Here is a 26,066-nt window from a genome sequence, read left to right as displayed (position 1 = left end):
TCGATGTTCGATGTTAACAGGAACTTGTTCTGGGCTGTGGCATTAGAATCATCTTCTGGGCTGGAGATTTAGCTCAGTGGTTCTGCATCCTGCCTTGTAAGCTCAAGGTCCCGAGTTCGATCCCCGATACAGAAAACAAAAAACAAAATCATAATCTTCTGTGGATGTGTGAAGGTTGACATGAGGTGGGGACAGGTACAGTGGCTCCTTAAAGCCAAAACTAATTGTTGTGAGTGCTTCTCTTTTAATTTTGATTGTGTCATCCCCTTGTGGCATCCCTTGGCCTATAAATGCTAAAATTGAGGGAGATCCCAGCCCAAAATGCAGACTTCATAACACAAATGACTCATCACACTGCCCAAAGCATTTTCTAACCAAAAATTCCCTTTAACTACTGCTTTTTACAATGTTCCCTGTTACTTCTGAAGATGGGATCCAAACCCTAAGCTTTTCCTTGCCTGAATTGACCACCTGTTTTCAAATGAGGTTCATGCTCCTTTGGCCTCCATGGAGTAGAAATGCTGTATGTGTTAACAGCTTGACAGTGCCAAGAAAACACATCTTTCCCATATCTCTATGAGTGCAAGCTCCTCTAGGAGTGAACTATAGGGTTGTTTTCCATTCCTACAGAGAGAGCACAAAATCTCTTTCACTGGCATCTGACTGGTAGTAGCTGGTGTGAGGAACCTCATAACAGAGAAAGGAGGCAAGGAGATAGCCTCCCTCAGTGGATTGGATGGAAGAGATTTCACTGTGAAGTAAGGGTTTTTGTTTTTTCATCCTGTACTTTGGGGTCACTTTCTACCTCAATGGAATTTTCACTTTTCCTGGCATTTCCTTCCTCTCTTTTAATTTCTTATATGAAATCAGCTTTGGAGGGATACAGTTTTTGCATTATCAGTTCCACTGGGCCCTGTGCAGAGGGATCTGCGAAATAGATACTGCAGAAATAAGCAGCACCCTACACTAGCACACTATGGGGTAGTTCCCAGTTTGAATAGTTAAGTTGCTTAGCACCTCTAAAAGGGGTGTCATCAAAAGCTCTGTTAGAGCCAGGGATTTAGCTGAGTGGTACGCCACCTGCCTCACAAGCACAAGGTCCCAAGTTCAATCCCTGGTACCCCCCAAAAAAAGCTCTGCTTAGCATATCATCAGAAGCTCTCCTGCAGTGCTGTCGGCACCCATACAGGTTTGACCAGCTGACTGTTGCTCTAGCTTCCTTTTTTTTTTTAAGGCAGAGTCTCCTGTTGCTTAGGCTGTCCTTGAACCTCTGGTCCAAGCTGTCCTCCTGCCTCAGCCTTCTTAGCTGGAACTCCAGCTGTGAGCCACTGAAGAATGAGTGTTCTGTCTGGCTTCTATCCTTTAATCTTCAAAAAGAGAAACTTTTCACCCCTTCCTCCTTCTGCTCAGTTACATAGGACACCGACATGGATCTGTCTCTGGCCGCTTGTGTCTGGGGAATTTGGGGCCCCCGGATGATGTTTATTGTACCTATAGATAAAGGGAGCCCCTGGCTCATTCCTCTTCTGTAGAAGAAAGAGCTCCTGAGCATCTCTGAAGTTAGACTTCTGAGATAGTTTTTATTGGTTTTGTTTTCCTCTAGACTTAATGTTGGAAGGGTTTATATGTTGCTTTTTGTGGTTCTTTGAGTTGTAGCTCCTTTTGCTGTCAATCATTCCCTTTCTTACACTCAATTTAACTAACCTTGAAGAACAGAATACCCTCCTACTTTGGATACTCGAATAAATGTGGCTTCTGAAACCCAGCAGCCTTTATGATACGGCAGAAACCCCATTATCTTTTTTACCTGCTCATTCTCAGAACTTTAGAAGGAACCTCTAGGTTGGTGAGGTTTCTCTGAGAAAATGGCTTTATCTGTGTGCAAGGAGGGGGAAAAAGATGTTTAAGTAAATTCCTGTTAGAAACAAATGCTGGCTCCTTATGTAACAGAGCACAGGCTAAGCTTCCCTGGGATTTTCATTTCTTTGAACAGCTATCAGTTGATCACTCACCATATTCAGAGGTTTGGGCCAGGCCTGAAAGGGAGGTGGACAGAGCTGCATGGCAGGCCCATGTGGTCCTCCCTTTGTGAATCCATCTCCAGCCTCATACTGTGAAGACCGGCAAAGTAGAGGCCTCGCTGCAGGACTTGCTTGCATCATCAGATATGTGGTCTCTGTTCTTTTCAGCGCTTCCCATAGAGGAGGACCTTCTTCCCCTTTTAACTTTGCAAAGCAAGAGGAAAGTAGAATTCTATCTCTTTTTTTAAATACTGTTTTGTCAGTGAAGCTTTTATTCCTTTATTCTAACAGAATCCACAAAGAATTTAAGGCAACCTGAGATCTTCTGTATTTGTTTCCCATTGATTACTGAAGCAGAATCTCAGTTGGGGGACATCTCTAATGTCATCCTACTGGGAATACAAATGAAACCTGGAAAAACACAACTGGGTTGGAGAGGAGCTATGTTACTTAGTTTCCAAAGATGATGAAAGGATTCCTGATTCCTCATATCTGTCACACCATCACCTTTCATGTTGCCCCCACATAGTGATAACTGGAAAGGAAATGTTTGTGGGGCTGTGTGTTGGAAAAATCACAGGTAGATTAAAGGTTACCCATGGAAGTCTCAGTTTTTTGGCTGAGTCCTTAGCACCTGTCAATATAGCATAAGCACTAAGCTTTGGTTGACCTGAGATGGTCTCCTAGTCCAGCCACTTATAAGCCATATGACCTTGAGCCAGTTATATGGCATCATTGGCCCTGTTTCATCATCTAAAATGGAGTTCAAAGCTATTTCTGTACTGATAGGATTAAATGAGATAATGCTTGTAGGCCCCTGGCTTTAATAGGGGCTCAGTAAATGATCCCTCTTGCTAAACCTTAGAACAATTCCAGAAGTCTCTATCATGTATCTGAGTGACTTGGCTCCTTTATCAAGAGGAACTATTAGGGCCGGGGATTTAGCTCAGCGGTTCGATGCCTGCCTTGCAAGCGCAAGGACCTGAGTTCAATCCCTGGTACCAAAAACAACAACAACAAAAAAAAACAAGAGGAACTATTGTAGTACATAGTAGTTGCTCAGTAGTGTTTTTTGAATGAAGGAAGGAACTTTGGTGCTTTCCTTTTCTTATTGCCAGTACTTTGCACCATGAATTTTGCACTTTGATATGTCCTAAGAGATGCTTCAAGAAAATGGTGAGATAGACTTGGGGAATGCTGTAGAATCTGCAATGTGTAGATTCTATCCCTGTCCAGAGATGAATAGTACATATCTCTATTTTTAAAGTTTAGGGAAAGTTGTAGAGAGAAAAAAAAACCTCCCTAGCTGCTTGAATTTGGCCTTTCCCAAGCTCATTTGCCTGTATAGGGTAATGATAGTACCTCCTCAGGAGGCTTGGATGGATAAAACTGCGAAGCATTTAGAACCTGGCCAGGCAGGGTGGGCACCATGAGGGTGCTGTGGTAACTATTGAGTGCTTTTTAACCAGTGGAGTACCTAAGCATTTCCTTATTAATGGGCATTTAAGTTATTCCCAGTGGTGCATTGTTGTGAATAGCAAAGGTAAAACTCATGTGTCCTGATGCAGATGTTTCTGTGGGAGAGATTCTTAGAATTGCTGAGTCAAAAGAGATGCATTTTCAAATGCATGGATTTATTACATTTGATGGATTCCTCGGAATTACTCTCCACAGTGTGATCTGCCATGGTCCCATAAAGAGATAAGCAGCTATTTTCCCCTACTTCATGTGTACTAGATCTTCCTCCTCTTTCTCTTCCCCCATTACCCTAACTGAAAATGAAATGGAACACAGCTCAAAGTCACCCCTCTCTTCTCTGTCTTGCAGAGTCCAACCACAGATAAAGGACCAAAATGACTGACTCAAAATATTTCACCACGACCAAGAAAGGTACTGTGTGTGTTCATCGTGGGCCTATCTTACTCTTTCCCTGACTGACCCTTCTGCCTGCTTTCTCAGGGGCTTGGGAGCAGGGGTGGGCTGGAGACCTAGAGGTAACAGTGGGAATGGCCTTTTACCTTGTGGGTCCAGAAAGTCCAACTGCTGATGGGGTAAGGAATTGACTGCTGCTCTTTGAACTGAGGAAGCGAACAGTCTTAGATCCAAGTATGGACCCCCGCCAAAGCCTCCTCTTATTTCCCATAGCTTAAAATAGTTAAATACGATATTTTTTCCTGGGGCAAAGAAAACACATAGTCTGCCAAAGCCTCCTCTTATTTCCCATAGCTCAAAATAGTTAAATATGATATTTTTTCCTGGGGCAAAGAAAACACATAGTCCTATCAGTAGTCCTACACAGTGTGTGTGTGTGTGTGTGTGTGTGTGTGTGTGTGTGTGTGCCTGGTCCTTATCCTTGGACATGTGTTTTCATGGTTGCAGTCAGAGTTCTCATCCTGTTTTTCATTTGACATTAACATAAACATTTCTCAAAAGTCTAATGACTCAACATTAAGTCAATTGAGTTGGTGCCCTGAAATTTGCTAAATAGGCTTATATTATTGGGGATTTAAGTTCTTTCTGCTTTTAAGGAAATAGAGGATGTTGGCTGACCAGTGTGCTTTTAACCCTGTAAGCACCTTTCTGACCAGCTTTTCCTTCCCCCTTCTTCCTTCCTTCCAAGTGAGATTAACACATGTCTGCTGACCAGATAGAGTCTCCTATTGAATTAGCTGTACCAGGTCCTGAGGTCTGCCTTTAGCAGGCATTGGATTTATTGGTCCAGTTGGTTTTGGTTTTGTTTTTGTGGAACTGGGGAGTGAAGTTAGGGCTTTCATACTGAGCTACATTCCCAGCGCTTTTTATTTTTTATTTTGAGTCAGGATTTTGCCAAGTTGCCCAGGCTGGCCTTGAACCTGCAATCCTCCTGCCTCAGTCCCCTGAGCTGCTGAGATTATAGGCATGTGCCACTGCACCCATACTTGTTTTTAAAAGATGGTATTTATGGTGCAACCACTATGGAAATCAATATGGAGATACCTCAAAGAGCTGGGACTAGAGGTTCCATTTGACCCAGCCATCCCTCTGCTGGGTATCTTTCCAAAAGAATTAAAAGAATCATACCACAGTGATATATGCACACCAATGTTTATAGCAGCACAGTTTGTAATAGCTAAAACTTGGAAACAACTGAAACTGGATAAATAAGATGTGGTTTTTCTATAAAATGGAATACTACTCAGCCATAAAGAATGAGAAATTAGATTCCTTCATAGGAAAAGGGATACATATTGAGGATATATTCCTAAGTGAAATAAATAAGTCACACATGTGTAAATATCGTATAGTTTCTCTGGTGTGAAAAACTATAATAGTGCGATCCTAATTATATAGTTGACCGATCCTAATTATATAGTTGACCATGTGAAATAGGAAGAAAAAGGCTACAGGTGTAGGGAAAATGGGAAGGGTAGGGGAAAGGTAATAAGGGAAAAGAAAAAATATGAGAAAATGAAAAAATGGAAATAAAGTGTTTGTAAATGGGGAGGGGAGGAGGGGGTGAAGGGAGGGCACGGACAAGGGGAAAAAAATGAGAACCAAGACCTGTCATGTAAAGGTACAATATCCCAATAATGAACGTAATTGTACGGTATACCTAAAATGTACCAATAAACTCAATAAAAGAAAAAAAATTTTAAAAATAAAAGATGGTATTTGGCGATGTTGCCTAGACTGGCCTTGAACTCCTAGACTTAAGTGATCTTCCTGCCTCAGCCTCCCAAGTAGCTGAAACTGCAGGTGTCCTGCACTACACTTGACTATAGTTTTCTTTAATTGAGCACCTGTCATGTACAGTGGAAGAGACAAGCAAGATCTCTGACCTGGCTCTGCTTTAGGTGGAGCTGGGAAAACCGTATATTTATCAGTAACCACACTAATGAGTGGTAGGTACAGTGGGGCTTTAGAAAAACTCCACTTGGAGCTAGTCAGGTAAAGGAGTATAGGGAAGAGGAAGGAGTGAGTGATGTGCTCATGATTCATTCTGGAAAAGGGAAAGGAAAGGTCTTGAGTACAACTTGCCAAAGAGGATGATGCAAGAAAAAGCAAGAGAGGTGTGGAGGTATAAGTGGAACAGGGCCTGATGAGCCAGACTAGGGATGTGAGCTTAGTGCTAGGGTAACAAGAATGTCAGCGATGAGTTTTTTTTGTGTGTGTAAGTTTTCTTTTGAGAGTGTCTGGAGAGAGATGTTCATGTTTAGATCTGGCATCTGATATCAGTCAGTTTTTAAGCAAGGAAGGCAGAATCTAATAAAGGATGGAAGGGAGAAAAGCTGAAGGGAGGTAGGGAGACCTGGCCCACAGCTCACAGGAATTGTCCTGGTGCCTGAAGGAGGAGGGATTGAAGGCCTTTTATGTAGTTGAGGAGGTGAACTTGATGACTGACTGGATTTAGGAGCCTGTTAGAGGAGGGAGACATTTCAGAAGCAGTCAGATGTGGATTCACCCATCAGCCTTGGGCCTAGACCCGTTAATTGACTGCAGTTGCATTGTATCTGGCCACACACTGAGTAAAGCACAAGCTGCCTGGCAGAGGAGTCTAGGGTCAAGGACTGGTCTGTTGGATCCCAGACCAAGCAAACACAGCCTCTCACAGTCTTGCAGGAGAAAGACACGTGTTCTTTGGTAAATTTGAACTGCAAGATCTTCAGATTCCTCCTGGCTTCATTGAGCAATATCCTTATTGCAGCCTTCCCTGGGGCTGTGCTTTGATTGTTTTTAATTAACCACATTTGCTGTCTTTCATCTCAGGTTCTCTACTGAGCACCACATTGTTAAGTCATGATAAAAGCCTACTGGCTTTCCTTTTTTCTCACAGTAAATTCACCTAGAACTTTCTCAGCACTTTCCTTCACGTAATAGTCCCTGCTCACCTCTACCACAGGTAACGTCACTCTACAAAATAGGGCAAAGAGTCACATGGTAGATTAATAATAATAGCAGTCTCCCTTAACACAGAACACTGAGTGCGAGGCATGCTGAGGAACAGTTCACTTCTGAATGTTCAGTGAGAGGATTCAGCATTGCAGTCAAGGGAGAGAGGATAAGTGAAGAAACAGGTGAAGAGAGGCGAAGGAGTATCTGGGTAGGCCGAAGGATAGGGATTTACAGCAGGGTTTTTGGAAAGACGGATCTGGTTTTGAATCTGGTGTGTGTCACCTACTAGCCATGTGGCTTTTACAGCTTCCATTTGCTCATCTGTAAAATGGGAAATGCAGAGTTGGTGTGAAGATGAAATAATAGAGGGCGTGGAAGTGTAGCGCCAGGCTCAAAGGAAGGCTGAGGAAGTGCACCTTGCTTTTCTAACCTCTTAGCAGGCACTGGCTCTGGTAAAGCCTAAAACAACTCTGTGTCCTCGTTTCCTTTTTCCACATCATCAAGTTCTTAAGAACAATTTATTACTTACTCAGGGGAGCTGAATGCCCATTTTATGAGCTGTCTGAGCAACCACTTGTGGCTCAGGAATTGAAACTGTGAGCAAGCTGTTTGAATTCCAGATTTAGGAAAATAGGAAAAGCTTATATGTGAGATCCATCCAGTCCTGTCCTCTCATCACAAATCCTAAGTACCCAGGTTCCATTACATTCAGCCTTGAGGGCTATAGTGGAGTGAGATAGCTGAGGAGAGCTTTGATTCCCTCTGTTTTTAGCAGTCTGGCAGAGCAGGCCTTGCCTGTGCTTTTTTATTTCCCTCAGGATCTTTATGATCTCCCGATCCCTGTGGGCAAAGATGTCAGGTAGGCAGGAGTAGGGTGGGTGGCAGCCAGATGCTGGCTGATAGGGATGGGCTTATAGTTTGGCCCCAGTTCAGATCGTTTCTTTAGGGTACTTAGGGGCCTACATCTCCCCTCGTATAGCTCCTTTCATGAACCTTCTTTCCATACTGAAGGTTTTGTCTGCAAAAGAGTCATGAGCTCAAATGCTGCAAAGATGTCAGGTAGGCAGGAGTAGGGTGGGTGGCAGCCAGATGCTGGCTGATAGGGATGGGCTTATAGTTTGGCCCCAGTTCAGATCGTTTCTTTAGGGTACTTAGGGGCCTACATCTCCCCTCGTATAGCTCCTTTCATGAACCTTCTTTCCATACTGAAGGTTTTGTCTGCAAAAGAGTCATGAGCTCAAATGCTGATGGATCAGGTGATAATGGAATGGAGTGGGTTGAAAAGACTTCAGGCGACAGAGTGGGTATAGTGGGAGCCCTCTCAGAAGCTCCAGAGGATTGCTGCTGGCTGGGGAAGATGAACCTGATTTTTTAAAAGAACAGGAAATGTGGATTTTTCATTTTAAAGCACCTCTTTTGTGTGTGTGTTTAAATATACAGTGTGGTCCAAGTAAACATACCTACAGATTGAATTTCTCTAATTTGCCAACAGTTTGCAACCTTAAGTTTGTATTTAATGGAGTAAATCACATGTAGAATGGCTGCTGTACTTTCTGTTTTTGCTTTAGTGCTGCTTGGAATGCCCATTTGCCCACCCTGTTTTCCCTTCATTTAAAACCCACCTACTGGGTGTGGTGGCACATACCCTATAATCCCATCACTTTGGGGGGGGCCTGAGGCAGGAGGTTCACTATGAGTTCAAGGCTAGTCTGAACTATACAGTAAGACCCTGTCTCGGAAAAAAAAAAAAAAAATCCGAGGTTCATAGCTTAGATCCAGTTCAGATCTCTCATTTAGGGTACCTAGGGACCCGTGTCTCCCCTCATGCTCCTTCCTTGTTTCGTTGGTTGGGCTTTTTTTGGTTTTTGTTTTATTTTTTGAAACAGAGTCTCACTGTGTAGGCTTGGCTAGCCCAACCCTGACTAGCCTCAGACTGGCAGTCCCCCTACCTCAGCCTCACAAGTCCTGGGATTACAGGTGTGTACCACGACACCTGGCTACCTGTGTGGGCCACCTCCTTCCCATTGCCTTCCCCATCACTGTGCTACTACTCTGAACTCAGCATTAGTTCTCTGAATCTACACTCTTCTTATGTTATGCTCATTTGTTTTTACCCACCCATCTTACTAAAGTACCTAAAAATGGGACAGATTTTATGACAACTTAATATTTTCACAGTGTTGGAGAATCCACAGAACACTTTCAGATATATTTTTTTAATATTTTCTTTCAATTCCCATGATAAGCAGTGCTGTTTTTAGCTGCCAGAGAAACAAGGTAAAGAAAGAGGAAAATGACCAGTCATTGGTTAATGGCCAATCTGTGAGTAGGCCCAACCCTTCTGCAATCCAAATCTAGGTTGCTTTTGCCCAGACCCTTTCTTCTGTGTGCTCATGTTGCCCAGCTCCATGTCTCAGGGGCCTGGTGCTGATGTGGGGCAGCTCCCCATCTTTCCAGGTCCCACATCACAATCGCACTGCTCCAGACTTCCCCATGGACTGCCCATCCTATTGCTCATTCTTCAGCGAGGCTCTCCTGCAACAACTCATGAGAAGCAGTTATACAGAGACTACTGATGACACAGTACCAAAGTATTAAGCATTTGCTGGAAGGCTGGGCCTCCTCCCAAGTCTGATTCCTTCTAGAACAAAGCCGCTCTCCTTCAGCCAGAACACTGCTGTCATCTCACAAAGGAAACATCTTTGTTTTTCTCCCTTGAAAGACCTTGCTTAGGCCTCAGAGAGCAAGTCAGGCTCATCAGCACTTCTCCCTCCTCCTTTGTTCCCAGTTCTTCCTGGTGTGTCATCATCACCGTGATCCACCCGTTTCTGCTCCAGCTGAACTCCTGCTTGTTGGGGCTCAGGAAGTTCCGTCAGACCTCTTAGGTCTCTAGGTTGCCATGTCCTTGCCATTAAAAACATGAATCAAGAGGGGAGCCAGGCACAGTGGCTCATGCCTGTAATCCCTGTATGTGGGAGGCTGAGGCAGGATCACAAATTGGAGCAACTGAATGAGACCTTGTCTCAAATAAAAAATAAAAAAAGTTTAGAGGTGAAGGCCCTGGGTTCAGTTTCCAGTATGAGGGGGAGAGGAGAAGGGAGGTGATGGTTTCAGAGATAGAAAATTGATCTGTAAACATTTTTTATGTCTCAAGAAAGGCTGTGTACCACGTGTGGTGGCACTTGCCTGTAATCCCAGTACTCAGGAAGCTGAGGCATTAAGATTGCAAGTTCTAGCCCACCCTGAGCAACTTAACAAGACCTTATCTGAAAATCATAAAAAGGGGTGGGAATGTAGCTCAGTTTGAAGATCAGACAGGCAGACAGACAGACAGACTGTGACTCTGGGACCATTGGGTGTCATATACTACCCAGTGTAGTAATATATGGGGTCAGACTTGGCTCATCGGGCAAGTTTTCATTTTTGAATTTTAGCATCATCTTGGAGTGAGGATGCTCTCCTGGCTTCTCAGGAATGTTAGATGAGGTGAAGTGTGCCACAGTCTTGGTGCCATATAGCATATCGCACCATACATATTTTGCTGTTTCCTAGTGGATACCAGAGCTGGCCCTTGTGGTGAAAACAGCATGACTCATCTTTTCTTCCTTGTGACCCTGCAGAACACTTCCATATACCTAAAGTATGCTGTCTTGTTTAATTATTACAAGGGCCCTGTAACATGAGTTTTTCTTTTTTTTCTGATATTAGGAATCAATTCCAAGCCTCATGAATGCATAGGCAAGTGCTTTATCACTGAGTTACAGCCCCATCCTTGAAGTGAGTTTGTGTTGCACATTTCTTACAAACAAGGAAATAAACTCAGGCTGAAGGAAGTGTCCCAGCACCATACAACTAGCAAGACGCAGAGCTAGGTTTGACAGGCTCCAGAGCTCATGAAAAGAACAAAAAAGTCAGTCTTTGGGCAGATACGCTGGTGCTTGCTTGTAATCCCTGCATTGTAGGAAGCTGAGATAGGAAGATCACAAATATGAGCCCATGCAGGGCAGCTTAGCAAAACCCTGTCTCAAAAAAGTATAAATAAATAAACTGTTGGGAATGTAGCTCAGTGTGAAGGCCCTGAGCTCAATCCCCAGTATTAAAAAAATTTTTTTTCCTCTGCCATTTTTTTCTGTCCAACGTTTGTGGTAACTGCATAGCCAATGCCTTTCTTTTATCAGGAAGTCCTGTTTATCTTTCTGCTTCCTTCCTGCTCACTGTCCCTTTGCCCCTAAGATTTTAGCTGCCTAAAAATATTCCTCTTCCTGTCTTCAGCCTATTTCTGCTGACACCATCTTGACCTTTCAGTGCCCTCTTCCCTGATGTGGTGAACTGCATGCAGACCGACAACCTAGAGCTAAAGAAGCTGGTATACCTGTACCTGATGAATTATGCCAAGAGTCAGCCTGACATGGCCATTATGGCTGTCAACACGTTTGTGAAGGTGAGTAGAAGCTGGGTGGAACGGGGTGCAAATGCTGTTCACTGCTTCATGTTCCCTAGGTTTTATTTGAGGTGCATCCTGTCACCCTGAGTGAAAATAGGCAAATAGGCTCCTTGCCTGACAGGCTGTCTCTGCCTCATAGGCTAAGGATTTCTTCCTCCAGCAGATGGCTCCCTCTCTCTCCAGAAACTCCTCTGTCAAGGCCCAGCCTTACTAATTCTCTATGAGGTTGTACCAGGCCTGTTGGTCCCTCATGCCCTGGAAGGTGGTAGGAATTGTTCTGCATCCTTTGGCAGAGCAGGACTCAGCAGCATCTGAGGACTGCTCTGTTCTCCTTCTGGACTGCCCCTTTCTACATTTCTGATCTCCAGATGAGAAGCAAAGCAGGCACTGGAGCCTTGGTTTCACTGGCTCATTCATATTCACATACTATAAATGAGTGTTTCTGTGGGAGGGGAAAGACTGAGGGTTGTTATCTAGGTGGATGTGGGTTTGAATCATGGCTCTGCTCTGTGACATGGTGAACTTCCTGAGATTCTTAGCTTCCTCACCTGTTAATTTGGGCCAGTATTGTTAAGTCTGCTGTGAGGATCAGAGATGATGTGCAGACCCCCTCACATAGTATCTGACAAATGCTCAGTGTCTGTTACGTGACATTTACCTTGATGGAGATCCCACAGCAGCCTCTTGATAGTGCTCACCTCTGCCCCTGGCCAATGGCTACTTCTCCTCAGGACTGCGAGGACCCCAACCCCCTCATCCGGGCCCTAGCTGTGCGGACCATGGGCTGCATCCGAGTTGACAAGATCACAGAGTACTTATGCGAGCCACTCCGGAAGTGCTTGAAGGATGAGGACCCATATGTGCGCAAGACAGCAGCTGTGTGCGTAGCCAAACTCCATGACATCAATGCCCAGCTGGTGGAGGATCAGGGCTTCCTGGACACCCTTAAGGACCTTATCTCCGACTCCAACCCCATGGTATGCCAACGCCACTCAGCATGGCAGCTCTACTACCTCCTGAGTTACTTGGGGAGACCTTGGTTTGAACCTTTGCCAGGCAGTCCCCAGTTTCTAGTAGTTGGATACCTTCTGTATGGGCTGGTTGTTCTTATGCCTTGTGGTGGTTCGGCTGCCACGCTGTGACTAAACTTGGACTCCCTTCTCAGTCTTAGCTAGCTGCATAACTTCAGACAAGCTGCCTAACCTTCCACATCCCTCTTCAGTGAGATGGACCTCACTGTCTGTAGCTAGCAAGAGTGCTGGTAGGTAGTATGCCTGGCCTGGCCTGGTTCACAGTAAGCGTGCAATCAGTTCCTATGCTCTGCTTCCCCTTCCACTCACTCTCATTGTCACCATTTCCTCACCAGCACTATCTGTAAGCTCTGAACATGTGGCTCTCTCCCCTTTCACTAGGGTTGTAGAGAGTCACCCTTGAACTAGCATAGCATGACTGGGTGGGAACTCCAGTCTCCTTCCCCACAGTGATGGCAGCAGTTTGACAGGACATGTGGCAGGGCCTGTTTAGAATGAAATGCAAACACAAACCCCTGGGGTCAGCTGTCCCCACCATATATCCCACAAAAACACTACTCACTCATGGGCATTAAGCAGACACTGCAGTGACTGTCACAAGAACATTGCTTGTCATAGGGAAAAACTGAAAACGATGCAGACCATATATGTATAGTACTGCTCTTGTGGAAGTGGCTAGATCTGAAAAGTTTAGTGGACAACCACTGAGTGAGTTGCTGTTACTGGTAGATGGGTGCTGTAGGTTTAGGTAGCTGGAATGCTTTTTACTATCAGCACTTGGAACTGCAGCTTTCTTGGTTTTTGTTTTTGTTGTGTCTTGTTTTTTATGTGGTAGATGCCTTTATTTTAATTCTAATTTATAGAGGAGTCTGCAGGGTGAGTGCTTGGAGTGCATCTCAAAGCTCTAGACTTTATGTGTAGGGTCATACACCTTTCAGGATGTCCCACGTCTGACCTGCCAAAGTCATTAGCCCCTCTCCCCTGGGCCAGGAGCAGCATCCTTAGCCTCATTTCCTTCTCCCTTCCCAACCAGGTGGTAGCAAACGCAGTGGCTGCCCTCTCAGAGATCGCTGAGTCTCACCCCAGCAGCAACCTGCTTGACCTGAATCCACAGTCCATCAACAAGCTGCTGACAGCCCTGAACGAGTGCACTGAGTGGGGCCAGATCTTCATCCTGGACTGCCTGGCTAACTACACTCCCAAGGACGACCGTGAGGCCCAAAGGTGAGCAAGCATCATGTTTGCCAGCTCTGCCAGACCTAGAGCCCTGCCAGTTCTCTAGAAGCTCCAGCCATGAGCTGAGCCTCAGGCCTGAGTAGGCTGCTTCCCAGGGCCTTGCCTTGTACACGGTGCTCAGGCACACCTGGCGGGAGCCAGTCCACTTCTTATCTCTCCAGTGTGGCTTCAGGTAGTCAGCTTGCTGCTTGCTGTGACACAGACGGGGCCTGACCTGGAACCTGGCAAGACCCTAGTCACCTGGCCAAGTCAGGAGATGAATAGCAAGAGAGCCACTGCTTGCTGAATTCTGAGTATCTGAGCTTCTGCTGAATGTTTTCTGCATACTGTATGATCTTTAAAGCAATTCTGAAGGACGTTGCATTATTGTCCACCGTCTTACAAATGAGGAGACTCTAGATTAATAGGTAGAGGGAGTTGTGCATGTTGCCAGCTGAGACTCATCTGACTTGATTACGCCCCCACCCCATCCCAGGTACTAAGGAATGAACCCAGGGCCTTCTCGCTAAGCTGCATCTTCAACTCCTTTTTACTTTTTATAGTAACTCAAACTTGCAATCCTCCTTGCCTTAGTATATCACAGTGCAGGATTACAGGTGTTCACCTGTAATTGCTCAGCTATTGTGGTCATTCTTTACATGTGTTGTTTCACTTAAGTCCCCAGCAATCCTGTGAAGCAGTTATCATAATCTTGGTTTTATGAATGAGAAAACTGAAGCTCAGAGTAACCTGATCCTGCTTGGGGTCAGTTAGCAGGCTGCAGACCCACAATCTAGATCTTCCTTATACAGAAGACATGTTATTTTGACAACTAAAAACAGGACATTTTCTCTTCTCTGTCTCTTCTTTACCTGATTGGAACCCCTGGACCCTAGCATCTGTGAGCGGGTCACACCCAGGCTTTCCCATGCCAACTCTGCTGTGGTGCTGTCGGCTGTGAAGGTGCTGATGAAGTTCATGGAGATGTTGTCCAAGGACCTGGACTACTATGGTACACTGCTGAAGAAGCTGGCTCCACCTCTTGTCACACTGCTGTCAGCTGAGCCAGAGCTGCAGTACGTGGCCCTGCGTAACATTAATCTCATCGTGCAGAAAAGGTACCTAGGCTGCCACACACATGTCCATAGTGCATACCCCTGGGAACAGGCACTCAAGGGAAACTGACCTGTGCAAGAAGACTAAAGATTACCTTAGTTAGCTGGTTGTAGTAGCCCTTGCCTGTAATCCTAGCACTTGGGAGGCTGAGGCAGGAAGATCGCTGCAAGTTTATGGCCAGCCTGGACTACATAGCAAGACCCTGTCTCAAAAAAAAATAGCTTAACATAGTGAGATCCTGTCTCAAAAAAAAAAAAAAAAAATTGTGTGGATGCACACAGGCATTTTGCCTGGGGACAGAGTCTGTAGGTTTAGTCAAGGTTGAAAGATGATAGTTTGTTTTGGTTTTTTTGAGACAGGGTCTCACTTTGTAGTGTAGGCTGGTCTTGAACTCACTGTGTAGCCCAGGCTGGCCTCAAACTCATGAGATTACAGGCATGTGCCACCATGCTTGTGTCTTTTATTTTAAACATATTTTTCCCCGCATCTAGTGAGTGATGTTTAGCCAGAGTCCACAGCTATTTCCAGGTGCTGGTTCCTAGGCCTATCTGAAAGGACTCAGCATGTTGTCTGGCTGGTTGGTTGAATAGATGGGTGGATGGGTTGATGGATGGATTGAAGTGAGGAGATGGTGAGGAACTTTTGCACAGCCTTGAGGCCTGGGGGGTATAAAGCAAAGTCGGCAGAATGCTGTGTAGCCCATTTCCTCCTCCTCCTCCTCAGGGTTGCTGCATAAAGCTACATCTTCCAAGAGGTGCGGGGAGGGCTGAAATACATTGAATAAGCTGGGTATGGTGGCACACACCTATAATTCCAACACTAGAGGCTAAGGCAGGAGGATTGCCATGAATTTAAGGCCAGCCTAGACTACATAGTGAGTTCAAGACCAGCCTGAACTACATGAGCAAGACCCTGTCTCAAAAAATAAAAACTAAAAAAAAATTAAATACATTGAGCAGCCCTGGGTCTGAGGGTTGTCTGGAATGACCTCTTCCTTCCTCTGAGGTAGCTCTGAGAGAGAGCCCAGCAGCACTGGGGTGGAATTAGCCTCCTGCTCTACTCCCAGCCTTTTTGGTCTAGTGGGTCACTCAGCAATCAGGATTTGGAAGTAGCAGCTAAGTATTTTATATTCATAAGTTGCAGCAGGCCCTGTTGCTGGGATCAGGGCAACACAGAGAAGAGCCACTTGAATTCATTCAAGTAACACATCCTCCTTGGAAAGTAACGCATCCTTCTTGAACCATTGGTCGGTTCTTAGTACACTTGGAGTCCCAGAAATAATTGATGGAACTGAAATATTTGTTAAGATTTAGGAGGTACAAAAATGCTTCATAAGCAATGAGTTTCAAAGTTGTGGTGTGTGTCTTTATACCCAGTGCTCTTGTGTCACTGAATTTAATAAGGTATAGGGCTTTCTAGGTCTAGATCAGAGTGGAAGGCTCCCTATGCTATGTTTATCATGAGAAATCTCTTTAAGAAATTGCCTGTGTTGCCCAGACACGACCCAGCACAGCCCTGACACGTGATTGGGCAGTTTTTGTCAAGTCCTGATTGCAGAAATCATCCTCCTGTTACTCAGCCTAAGGTCCCTGTCCCCACCCCACCCCCAGCATGCCAGAGGCTGCTCACTTGGCCAGGACCTCCCTCCCTGCAGCCTGCACAGCAGCACTAAGTACATAGGTACCTCGTCTCTCTGCCTCATCTTTACCCTCTGTCTTCATCCCTTTTCCTAGTGATAGGAGAAAACCTTGATATTTTTGAGTTTTGTTTTTATGTTTTTGGTTTCTGTTCTAGAAAGGGCATAGAAGTAGGAGTTTGGGTGATGACTGTTGCCTTGCTCCTGCTTTTGTTAGATGTGACCTCTGTGAGGTTTCCTTGTCTAAAAAAAATGTTATAGAGATTCCAGTTGAGGTCAGAAGGGCATTGCCTTTGTGGGAGGAGCAATGGTGCACACAAATGTGCTGGGCTGGTGACAGTTCCTGTGTAGTAAGTGCCACCTTTGAGACAGGCATCCATTGTGCCAGGGCCTCAAGTCTGACTCTCACAATGGGCCTGTTTGTAAGTGTCTGTGTCAGGATCCCCAGCACCACCCCCATGCTCAGAGACTCACTAGCAACTCTCATGGAACTTAGCACATAGTTATACTCGTGGCTGAGTTTTGTAATAGTAACCTAGTAAGGACACACAACTGACTCATAAGGGAGAAAGACACAGATGAAATCTGGAGCAACACATAAGAAACATCCATACAGTTCCTCCCACTCTGGATGAGGGAATCACATACAGCATATCTTGTCTCTAGCCGTGAATTACAGAACATGTACAGGCCAGGCATGATGGCACAGACCTGTAATTTCAACACTTGGGAAGCTGAGGCAGGAGGATTGCTGTGAGTTCAAGGCCAGCTCAAACTACATAGTGAGACCCTGTCTCAAAAAACAAACAAACAAAATGTGTAGAGCATTTCCGTCCAGGAGTGTCTAATTGAGACTCAGCACCCAAAGTTTCAATCTCCTTCAAATTTCAGACTCTGAGAAAGAAAGGTGTTGAGCCTAAACCATGCTGTTTGTACAAATAGCCTGGGCACCCTAACCAACTTTCCCACTCCGGGAGCAGTGTGAACACCCTCCAACATCTGAGTTCCCCCTAGGCCTTTCGAGACTAGCAGACTCAGACCTGTGGTGGTAACACTTTCCTATATCTTGGGTGAGAGACAGAGGCCTGAGGTCAGAGGTTGGAACCCTCGCCAGGTGCCTGCTGCCCTCTTTTTCCCTTCCTGAGATGTGCTGAGGTAGGCAGTAGCCAGGTAGCTCAGGCTTGTTAGGGGCCCTCTGGCCAGAAGTGTGAGGCTGTGGTGGTGTTTTTGTTTTCCTGCATATCAGGCTCCACTTAAGATCCTAGAAATGTCCCAGCACATGTTGTAAGGGTTTTCTCATGGGGCTTATGCCTTGCTTTTTCTTTCCTATCCTGACATCCTACTTTTCTATCAGGCCTGAGATCCTGAAGCATGAGATGAAGGTGTTCTTTGTGAAGTACAATGATCCCATCTATGTGAAGCTGGAGAAGCTAGACATCATGATCCGCCTGGCTTCCCAGGCCAACATTGCCCAGGTACACAGAGTGTGGCAGTTAGGGCACAAGCTGTAGTTTTGTCCAGCTCCATCACCAACTGGCTGTGCATTCTGGGTCAGCTGATCATTCTTTCTATCAGCAGTTCATTCCATGGAGGTATTAAGCATGAGGCCTGTAGCTTGGTAAGCATGTAAAAACCTGTAATTTTTGTTACTAAAGAATATTCTCCCTATTATTACCTATCATCCATCCATTAAAAAGTGGTAGTTAGGGCTGAAGATAACAGCTAGTGCTAGAGTACCTGCTTAGCATAGAGACCTAGGCTCAATCCCCAGCACCACACACACAAAAAAGGAAGCTAAAACAAGGCTTGTGCAGCCCTGCCAGCTTATTATTCCCTTCCTTCCTTTTGAGGCATCTGGCCACTCTTTCCCTCCCCTGGGCCTTCTATGTTGAGCAGGAAACAATCCCATAATTCTCCAGGTCTCTGGATTCCCATTACCCCGAGTGTTTCCAGAGGCTACCTCATCAGGCATCCTCCAACCCATTTTCTCTGTTTGGGTCATAGGTGTTGGCAGAGCTGAAAGAGTATGCAACAGAAGTGGATGTGGATTTTGTAAGGAAAGCTGTGCGTGCCATTGGCCGCTGTGCCATCAAGGTGGAGGTGAGGAGGCTCTGGGACTCTGTCTATAGCCAGAAAGGGGGAAAAAGGCTCAAAACAGGAAAATGGTCTGATATTAGCAGATTATACCACATGTTTGTGGTCCAGAAAGGATTCAGAGTCACCACTGGAGCCCTCAAAGTGCAGATTCAGTTGGGCTTCTTTTCACTGTAGACTTAGCTTCACTTGATGAAGCTCTGGGGTAGGGACTCTGCCTGGCTGCACAGGCAGGTATCCTGATTCACCTGCCCACGAGACTTTCTTCAAGATCACCAGGCCGCTCCAGACCTTGTGCCTAGCATTTCATCCTCATGTTCTTTTCTTGGGGAGATATTCCTTGACTACTAAGGTGGGCTCCTCTTAAATGGGCCCAGTGCTGGCTAGAGGATCTTGAGGTATTTTCCCCTTATTGTTTGTGATAGCCATCCTGAGAACTCTTTTCCACTGGGCCATTAGCATAGTGTGTTGGGAATAAAGGCAGAACAGCTGGCTCAAGCAGAGATTTTGTGAGTGTTTTTGGTCACAAGAGCTCATTTTATGAAACACATAAGAGAGGTGATGTCAGACTGGGGGAGTCACTGCTCTCAAGGCTTGGCCCAGAGAATCTTTGAAGAGCTCTTTGCCCTTAGGAGTGCTGCCTCTGGCTTCTCTATAGTCTGGTTGTCCCTGCAGTGCAGGGGCCATCGTTTGGTAATTACTGTGCCGCCCCCCATTATCAGGGGAGAATGTTCTGTTCTGCTATGATGAGGGGTGGACAAGAAATAACTTAGGCCCTTTGGCCCAGACATGGTCAACAGTTATATTGGAAATGAGGTGCAAGATCATACCCACATCCCCTTCCTCTTTCCACAAAGCAATCTGCGGAACGCTGTGTGAGCACACTGCTCGATCTCATCCAGACCAAAGTCAACTATGTGGTCCAGGAAGCCATTGTGGTCATTAAGGACATTTTCCGCAAGTACCCCAACAAGTAGGTGCTCATCCCTTGAAGTGAGAGGGCAGTGTGGCTCTGCTTGAGGACAGAGTACTGTAGTGGGGAGGAGAAGAAAGGGGAGCCTCTCCCCTACCCTGTTCCTTTCTGCCACAGCAGCATTCTCATCAGAAACCCTTTTTACCCTTCTCTTCCCTGGACTGGTCCTCCTCTGCTCCCCAGGTCAAGATAAGAGCTAACATGTAGCAGATAAAACTCAGATTCCCCTCTCCTCACCACCTCTCGGGATCTTACAAGACAGTTGCCTGCCTCTTTTGGCCCTTGTGGGCCTTTTCCTGTTCATGTGCCGCTGAGTCCTGTTCTCCTAGGTATGAGAGTGTGATTGCCACGCTATGTGAGAACCTTGACTCTCTGGATGAGCCTGAGGCCCGGGCTGCCATGATCTGGATTGTGGGCGAGTATGCCGAGCGGATTGACAATGCAGATGAGCTGCTGGAGAGCTTCCTTGAGGGCTTCCATGACGAAAGCACCCAGGTAAGCCTTTCATGCAGGTAGAGTCGGGCCACAGCGGTAATCATGACTGGGATTTTGACCCAGTGTGGCTCATCCTTTTCTGAAACCCTCCCCTCATACTGCCAGTGATGTATTACCAGTGTGGCCTCTTTTCTCCCCCGGGCAGTGCCTTGGGGAGCATGGGAGATAGTCTTGATGGTGTGCAAGGAAAGTTTCTGGTTTTGTTTCCGTTTTATATTTATCTTTGGATAGGTAATATATTGACTTGGTTCCAAATTGAAAAGAGGGCTGGGGATTTAGCTTAGTGGTTCTACTGCCTGCCTCACAAATGCAAGGTCCCAAGTTCGATCCCTGGTACCAAAAAGAAAAAAAAAAATTGAAAAAGAGCTGGGCATAATGACACGTGCCTATAATCCTACCACTGGGGAGGCTGAGGATTGCCATGAGTTCTAGGCCAGCCTGGACTACATAGTGAGTTCAAGGTCAGCCTGAACTACATAATAAAACCTTGTCTAAAACAGACAAACAAACAAAAAACAAAATTAAAAAAGGTAAGCCAAGTGTGGTGGAACATGCCTGTAATTTCAGTACTTGAGAGGCTGAAGCAGGACATTTGTAAGCCTGGACCACATAGTGAGATCCCGTCTCAAACAAAACAAAACAAAAAAATTGAGAAGGTAAAGAAGAATATATAGTGAAAAGTCTCCTACCACTTTACTCCTCCCAGAGGTCACCAGCTTGTTTTCCTCCAAGTACTTGTGGAAACTCCATGAATACACTGGTAGATCACCCCACACATACATATACATGTGCACACACAGACTCATATGCAGTCAGTTCTCTTTATCCATGGTGCTTCTGTTCTGTATCACTGCAAACACTAAATTAGTGAGTATGGAACTCTTGCTTCCAGGAGAAGTACTATATAAAGTACAGTAGGTTCCTGTGAGTGTCTGGGCACATTTTTGTCAGCTGATTGATACGTGACCTTGTTCTATGTGTATTTAAAGACATCTTAAAGATTTGTGGGGGCTACTGGGAATCGAACTCGGGTCCTTGAGCTTGCAAGGCAGGCAGCTGAACCACTAAGCTAAATCCCCAGCCCTTAAAGGTATTTTGCTTAACATTGGACTCATGGCCTGAGTTAATACAGGCTAACACATATATTGTCTCTATAAGCCATACATCATAGCCTTCTTGTGCTTCAAACCAACGGGCAAGCACTTCAGCGCTGTGCTTGGGAGTAATTTTAGATAAGGAAATCATCAACAAAAAGTTCAGAGATGTGGAAAAATGCAGCATTCAGTCGTCATGGAAGGATGCTTGTTTACATGAGCACTGAGCACTGCCTTGTCTTACCTCAGCTCTGTATTTGTGTGTGTCAGTCAGTCATGTCTTCACTGCTCTGCCTGTAGCTGTAAATGACCGCAGAAACACCATCGGCATGGATTTGAAGGCTACAGGTAGATTTTAGAAGTAAGCAAATTCACAGATATGGACTCCATGAATAATGGAGATTGCCCATGTGCATCTGTGTGTATATTTCCTTCTCATTTATTTTTAAATGCTCCTGGTACTGAGCAAATTCAAATTGTTTAACACCTGACCTTTTCCCCTTAAAATAGATCTTGAAGGCCATGCCTTTATTAATTTGTTTTATTTAACCTTGATAGATACTTAGGTGTCCACTCCTCTGGTTCTTTTAAGAAGTATGGCTGTGACAGGCTGTGTGATGTACAACTACATGTACGTCTGGAGGGTAAATCCTTAAGCAGTGTGCTGGGAGAGAAGGGCTGTGCATTTGAGATGAGAGTAACTGTTTGCCTAATTTCCCATGGTGTACAGATTGTTCGGGTTTACTTTCCATTTCAGATGAGATCACTCTTTCCTTACCTGCTTGCTGGCCAAGTACATCTGCGCAGTTCCTTTCTACCAGTCTCGTAGACAGCAAGGGGAACTTCTGTGTAGTTTTGTTTGCATTTTCTGATATGAATGAGGCTGAGATCTTGTCATGGGCATTCTCTTTTCTGTGAATTAGGAACTGTCTGTTCATGCATGTGAGCCTTTAGGCAGTAATCTGCCTGATGAGATCATTGTAACCCAGTGGGTCTGCCTGTAGATCTTGTGATCACACAGATCCCAGAATTGACATCCCTTGTCCCTTCGTGGCTCAATGAATTTGTGCTTATCCCTTTTCCTCTCTGAACCTGTTTCCTCATTTGTAAAATGAGGATCATTCCCTCTTCCTCTGAAAAGTTTGTGGAATGTTTTGTGTAATATCCTTAACAATAGGCACTGTTAAGAGTGGTATTGGTGGGCCTGGGATTTAGTTCAGTGGTTCAGTGGCCTGCCTTGCAAGCACAAGGACCCATGTTCAATCCCCGGTACCAAAAAAAAAAAAGAGAGTGGTATTGGTTTGGATCAAAATTGATTTCAGAAGTAAGTTGGTCCAGCCAAGTATTTAGCTCAGTTCTGAATTCAATCCCTGGTACCAAAAAATAAAACAAAAAAAGTAAACTGACCCAGGAAAAATGAGACGGGGTTATCCAGTTCCCATAACGGACCTTTCTAAGTAGCACACTCCCTTCCCACAGTTGTGGCTGCAGCTTCTCTGGTAGTACATTCAGGCTGTCTCTGCAATCCTTGGGTAGCTTCTGCCCTTGGGCAGGATCTCAGGAGTGGGGGCAACAAGGGTTCGGCCATTCTAGGCACTATTCTTACAGCTTAACAACTCCTAGGAAAAGATCAGTTTCCTCTTTAGCAGTCCAGCAAAAGTCCCAAGGCTTGTTTGCATTGTCCTGAGCCAGTCATCGAGGCCCACAGATATTTCATTCCAATCTCTATGGATCAAAAGGGTGGTTCTCTGAACAAAGCCAGCACTTTTGTTACCAGAAGACAGTAAATTCTGGTTGGGTAAAAATAGCAGATGTCCATCGCAGAATCATAGCAGTAATTCCTACTGTCACCCCTTCCATTGCCACCTGCCACCAAACTGCCTTCGCTTTCTGTACAAGCCCCTTGTTTCTTGTGTGATAAGCAAAACTTGGCCTGAGATCGTTTCTCCCCCAGCGACTAAGTTCTGCCTCAGGTTACTGTAGATGATGGCCTGAAGGGATGGGGCACTGCCCAAATATTAGCATAAATTTTGCAGCCTCTTTCTCTTCACCAAAGCTTACTAATGAGCCAGTAAAGTCACGGAGCTGGGCATGGTGGTACACACTCATAATCCCAGAAGACTGAGTCAAGAGGATCACAAGTTTGAGGCCACCCTGAGCAGGGAGTGGAGCTCAGTTATAGATCACAAGTCTAGCATGTACGAGGCCCTGAGTTCAGTCTCTAGTATGACAGAGCAGTGTGTGGGGGACCTCACCAAGTCCCGTTTCTTTGTCTGTAGTGGGTTATTAAGGTTTTTGGATGCAGGGCGGGGGATTTAGCTCAGTGGTTCCACTGCCTGCCTTGCAAGCACAAGGACCTGAGTTCAATCCCCAGTACCAAAAGAAAGATTGTTGGTGAGCTGCCCTGAATATGGGAGCATTAGTATATCCAAGAAACTGGGCAGGAAGCTAAGCCAGGCCCTGGGCTCATGGCCAGATCACCCTCCGGCAGCAAAGACTAAGGTGGACTTGAACCAGAATCACAACAACCCTGACAGTGATGAATGGTTCCAGGCAGCCAGCTGACTGGGTTGGGAAGACTTGTAAAGAGTCCCTGTGTGATGGTAGTAGTTATAATAATGGCAGTGGTAACAGCTGTTGTGTATTGAGCAGGATATACAATAGGTTCTTTACATTTTTGTCTCATTGAGTCTTCCAGTTAACCCTGTGAGGTATTACATTCATCTAACAGATGAGGAAACTGACTTCGTTAAGTGACTTACACAAGGTCACCTGGCAACCTGGCACGGGAGGGAGAGAACCAGAGTTCCAGTGGAATGTGATCTAACCCTGGCACCAGGCAAGCTGCCATAGTTGCCACTTCAAAGCTCATAAGAACCTCCTGAAGAAAGCCACAGCTTTCCTCACAAACAGAGGGTAAATGGCTTCCTGCAGGCCACTGGATTGGAGCCAAGTGTGAACGCCAGATTCTTAACTGCCTCTTGCCTTGGAAACAGCCAGCCCACTACAAGCTCAAACCCAGTCTGGGCCACTTAGCTGCTTAGTGAGACCTTATCTCAAAATAAAAAATAAAAAAAGGGCTGTGGACATAGCTTATTGCCAAAGGCCCTAGATAAAATCTTCTCCTCCTCCCCTCCAGGGCAGCTTCTTGAGATTGGGCCCATTTCCCTAGGCCTCCATGTGGATAGTGCCTCTTGGCACCTGATCCCTTTAGAAAACGTACCAGCCACATGTGTTACTTTTTTGTTTATCTGTTTTTGTTGAGACAGGGTCTCACTATATTCCAGGCTGGGCTTGAACTTGCTGTGTAGTCCAGGTCTTAAACTCTCAATCCTCCTACCTCTGTCTCCCATAGTGCTAGGATTACAAGCATGTGCTGCCATGGCCCACATACGTTGCCTTTTGAAGCTGTGAGCTTCTCATGGTGCTGTGGGCCTGAAGTTTGGACAGGTGTCTTAGAGCTTAGGCAGGGTGATCCTCCCTGGGATGGCCAAATAGTGCAGTGCCCAACTCCTTCCTGAGCAAGTAATAACGTGGACTGGGTGCTCCATACCATCATTGCCCCCTAGTCTGTGTTTCATGGCCAACCCCAAATCTAGAAAGCTGCTTTTGGCTTGCAAGGACTTTGAGCTCTGTTTTCCTTGCCACATCCTTATTTGGTTGCCCATTGCCCACATGAAGCCCATTCTTCCCATCTCCATGCAGGTACAGCTGCAACTGCTGACAGCCATCGTGAAGCTCTTTCTGAAGAAGCCAACAGAGACTCAGGAACTGGTGCAGCAGGTCCTCAGTTTGGCCACTCAGGTGGGTGCCCTGGCTCCCATTGGGTGTCATGAAGCCCTCACTGTGGCAGGAGGAGCCTTGGTCCTGGGAGCCGTGTCACCCCGAGAGTGACATCTGTGGGGGTGGGCCTCAGAGTTAAGACACATCCAAATGAATGGGGTGAAGCGGTGTGGTGGGGACAGGATATAAATGAGGGTAAGGGGTGTTTGTGGGCACCTGCAGGTCTGCAGAGGGGCAATGAGGGCAGAGGTTGCTAGGAATGGAGACCAGAGTGGGTGTGGCCTGCCTAAGGCTGGGCTGGAGTAGAAAACCACAGAAGCCAACTACTGACCAGGATAAGTCTGACTAAGCGGTTTAGAGCCTGGCTCCTGGGTGCTTGTCAGCATGCTCAAGATGGTTGTCATTGCCACACCTGTGGCTGCACCTGATTGATGCGGCAGTGGGAGTCTCCTCCCTTCCCCCAGGGAGGAGTTCCACTGGCTTCTCACCCCCTTCAAGGACTCAGATAACCCAGACCTGCGGGATCGTGGCTACATCTACTGGCGCCTGCTCTCCACGGACCCCGTGGCTGCTAAGGAGGTAGTGCTTGCCGAGAAGCCACTCATCTCCGAAGAGACAGACCTCATTGAGCCTACACTTCTGGATGAGCTCATCTGCTACATCGGCACTCTGGCCTCCGTCTATCATAAGCCACCCAGCGCCTTTGTGGAGGGGGGCCGGGGTGTGGTGCACAAGAGCCTGCCACCCCGTACCGCCTCGTGAGTGCCTTTGGCCTGATGTGGGCTGCTCCTCTCACCTGCTCAGTGGCACAGGGCTGGGGCCTCATGTGACATCCCCGGGCAAGGCTTGAGTCTGAGGCAAGCTAGCTTTTTATCAATGCTTAACTACACACATGATGTTCACTAGCTGACTTTATTTGATCCTGTCAGCAGCTGAGAGATGTCCCCATTTAGCAGATCAGTGGGCACAGAGTCTGAATGACCAGCTCAGGACCCCACGGCCAGCAGAGCTGGGGCTCAGACCTGGTTAGGATGAGTTCAGAGCACTGTTCTCGCTACCTCCTTTGCTGCTCCTCAGTAGCTGGCTTTGGTGTAATGATACGGTCCTTGAGCACAAGCATCAGCTTTCTCTTCAGCATGGGTCCAGGATGTGAACACAGCCAGCCCCTCCCTTCACTCACCCCACAGGGAGTCTGGAAGATGGGTCATATGTGAGAATGAGGAGGCAGAAGGGGTCATATAGACAGCCCCTCTGGGACAGCGAGGAGACCCAGTGTCTGTCCTGGGAAGTAT

The 26,066-nt window shown here is 46.2% G+C and overlaps 1 protein-coding gene across 10 annotated transcripts in view; it reads left to right on the top strand.

Moving 5' to 3' along the window:
- Positions 1-26,066, top strand: part of Ap1b1 (adaptor related protein complex 1 subunit beta 1) — a 65,625-nt gene that overhangs the window by 28,009 nt on the left and 11,550 nt on the right. For 6 of the 10 annotated variants that reach the window (XM_033762302.1, XM_033762305.1, XM_033762301.1 and 3 more), the window contains exons 2-12: positions 3,849-3,911; positions 11,199-11,334; positions 12,069-12,314; positions 13,402-13,592; positions 14,480-14,701; positions 17,690-17,810; positions 18,340-18,435; positions 19,287-19,402; positions 19,732-19,897; positions 24,697-24,795; positions 25,273-25,532. In XM_033762302.1, coding sequence (XP_033618193.1) covers positions 11,227-11,334; positions 12,069-12,314; positions 13,402-13,592; positions 14,480-14,701; positions 17,690-17,810; positions 18,340-18,435; positions 19,287-19,402; positions 19,732-19,897; positions 24,697-24,795; positions 25,273-25,532 — 1,625 coding nt within the window. In that variant the 5' untranslated portion in view covers positions 3,849-3,911; positions 11,199-11,226. Of the gene's footprint in view, positions 1-3,848; positions 3,912-7,740; positions 7,753-11,198; positions 11,335-12,068; positions 12,315-13,401; positions 13,593-14,479; positions 14,702-17,689; positions 17,811-18,339; positions 18,436-19,286; positions 19,403-19,731; positions 19,898-24,696; positions 24,796-25,272; positions 25,533-26,066 lie in introns of those variants that run through there. The other 4 variants (XM_033762308.1, XM_033762304.1, XM_033762310.1 and 1 more) reach the window with 1 other exon arrangement.

Source organism: Fukomys damarensis, unplaced genomic scaffold (assembly GCF_012274545.1).
Source record: "Fukomys damarensis isolate Sample0158 unplaced genomic scaffold, DMR_v1.0_HiC HiC_scaffold_12, whole genome shotgun sequence".
NCBI classification, from domain to species: Eukaryota; Metazoa; Chordata; class Mammalia; order Rodentia; family Bathyergidae; genus Fukomys; species Fukomys damarensis.
Note: the sequence above shows the minus strand (reverse complement) of the source record. Positions and strands in the feature narration are given on the sequence as shown.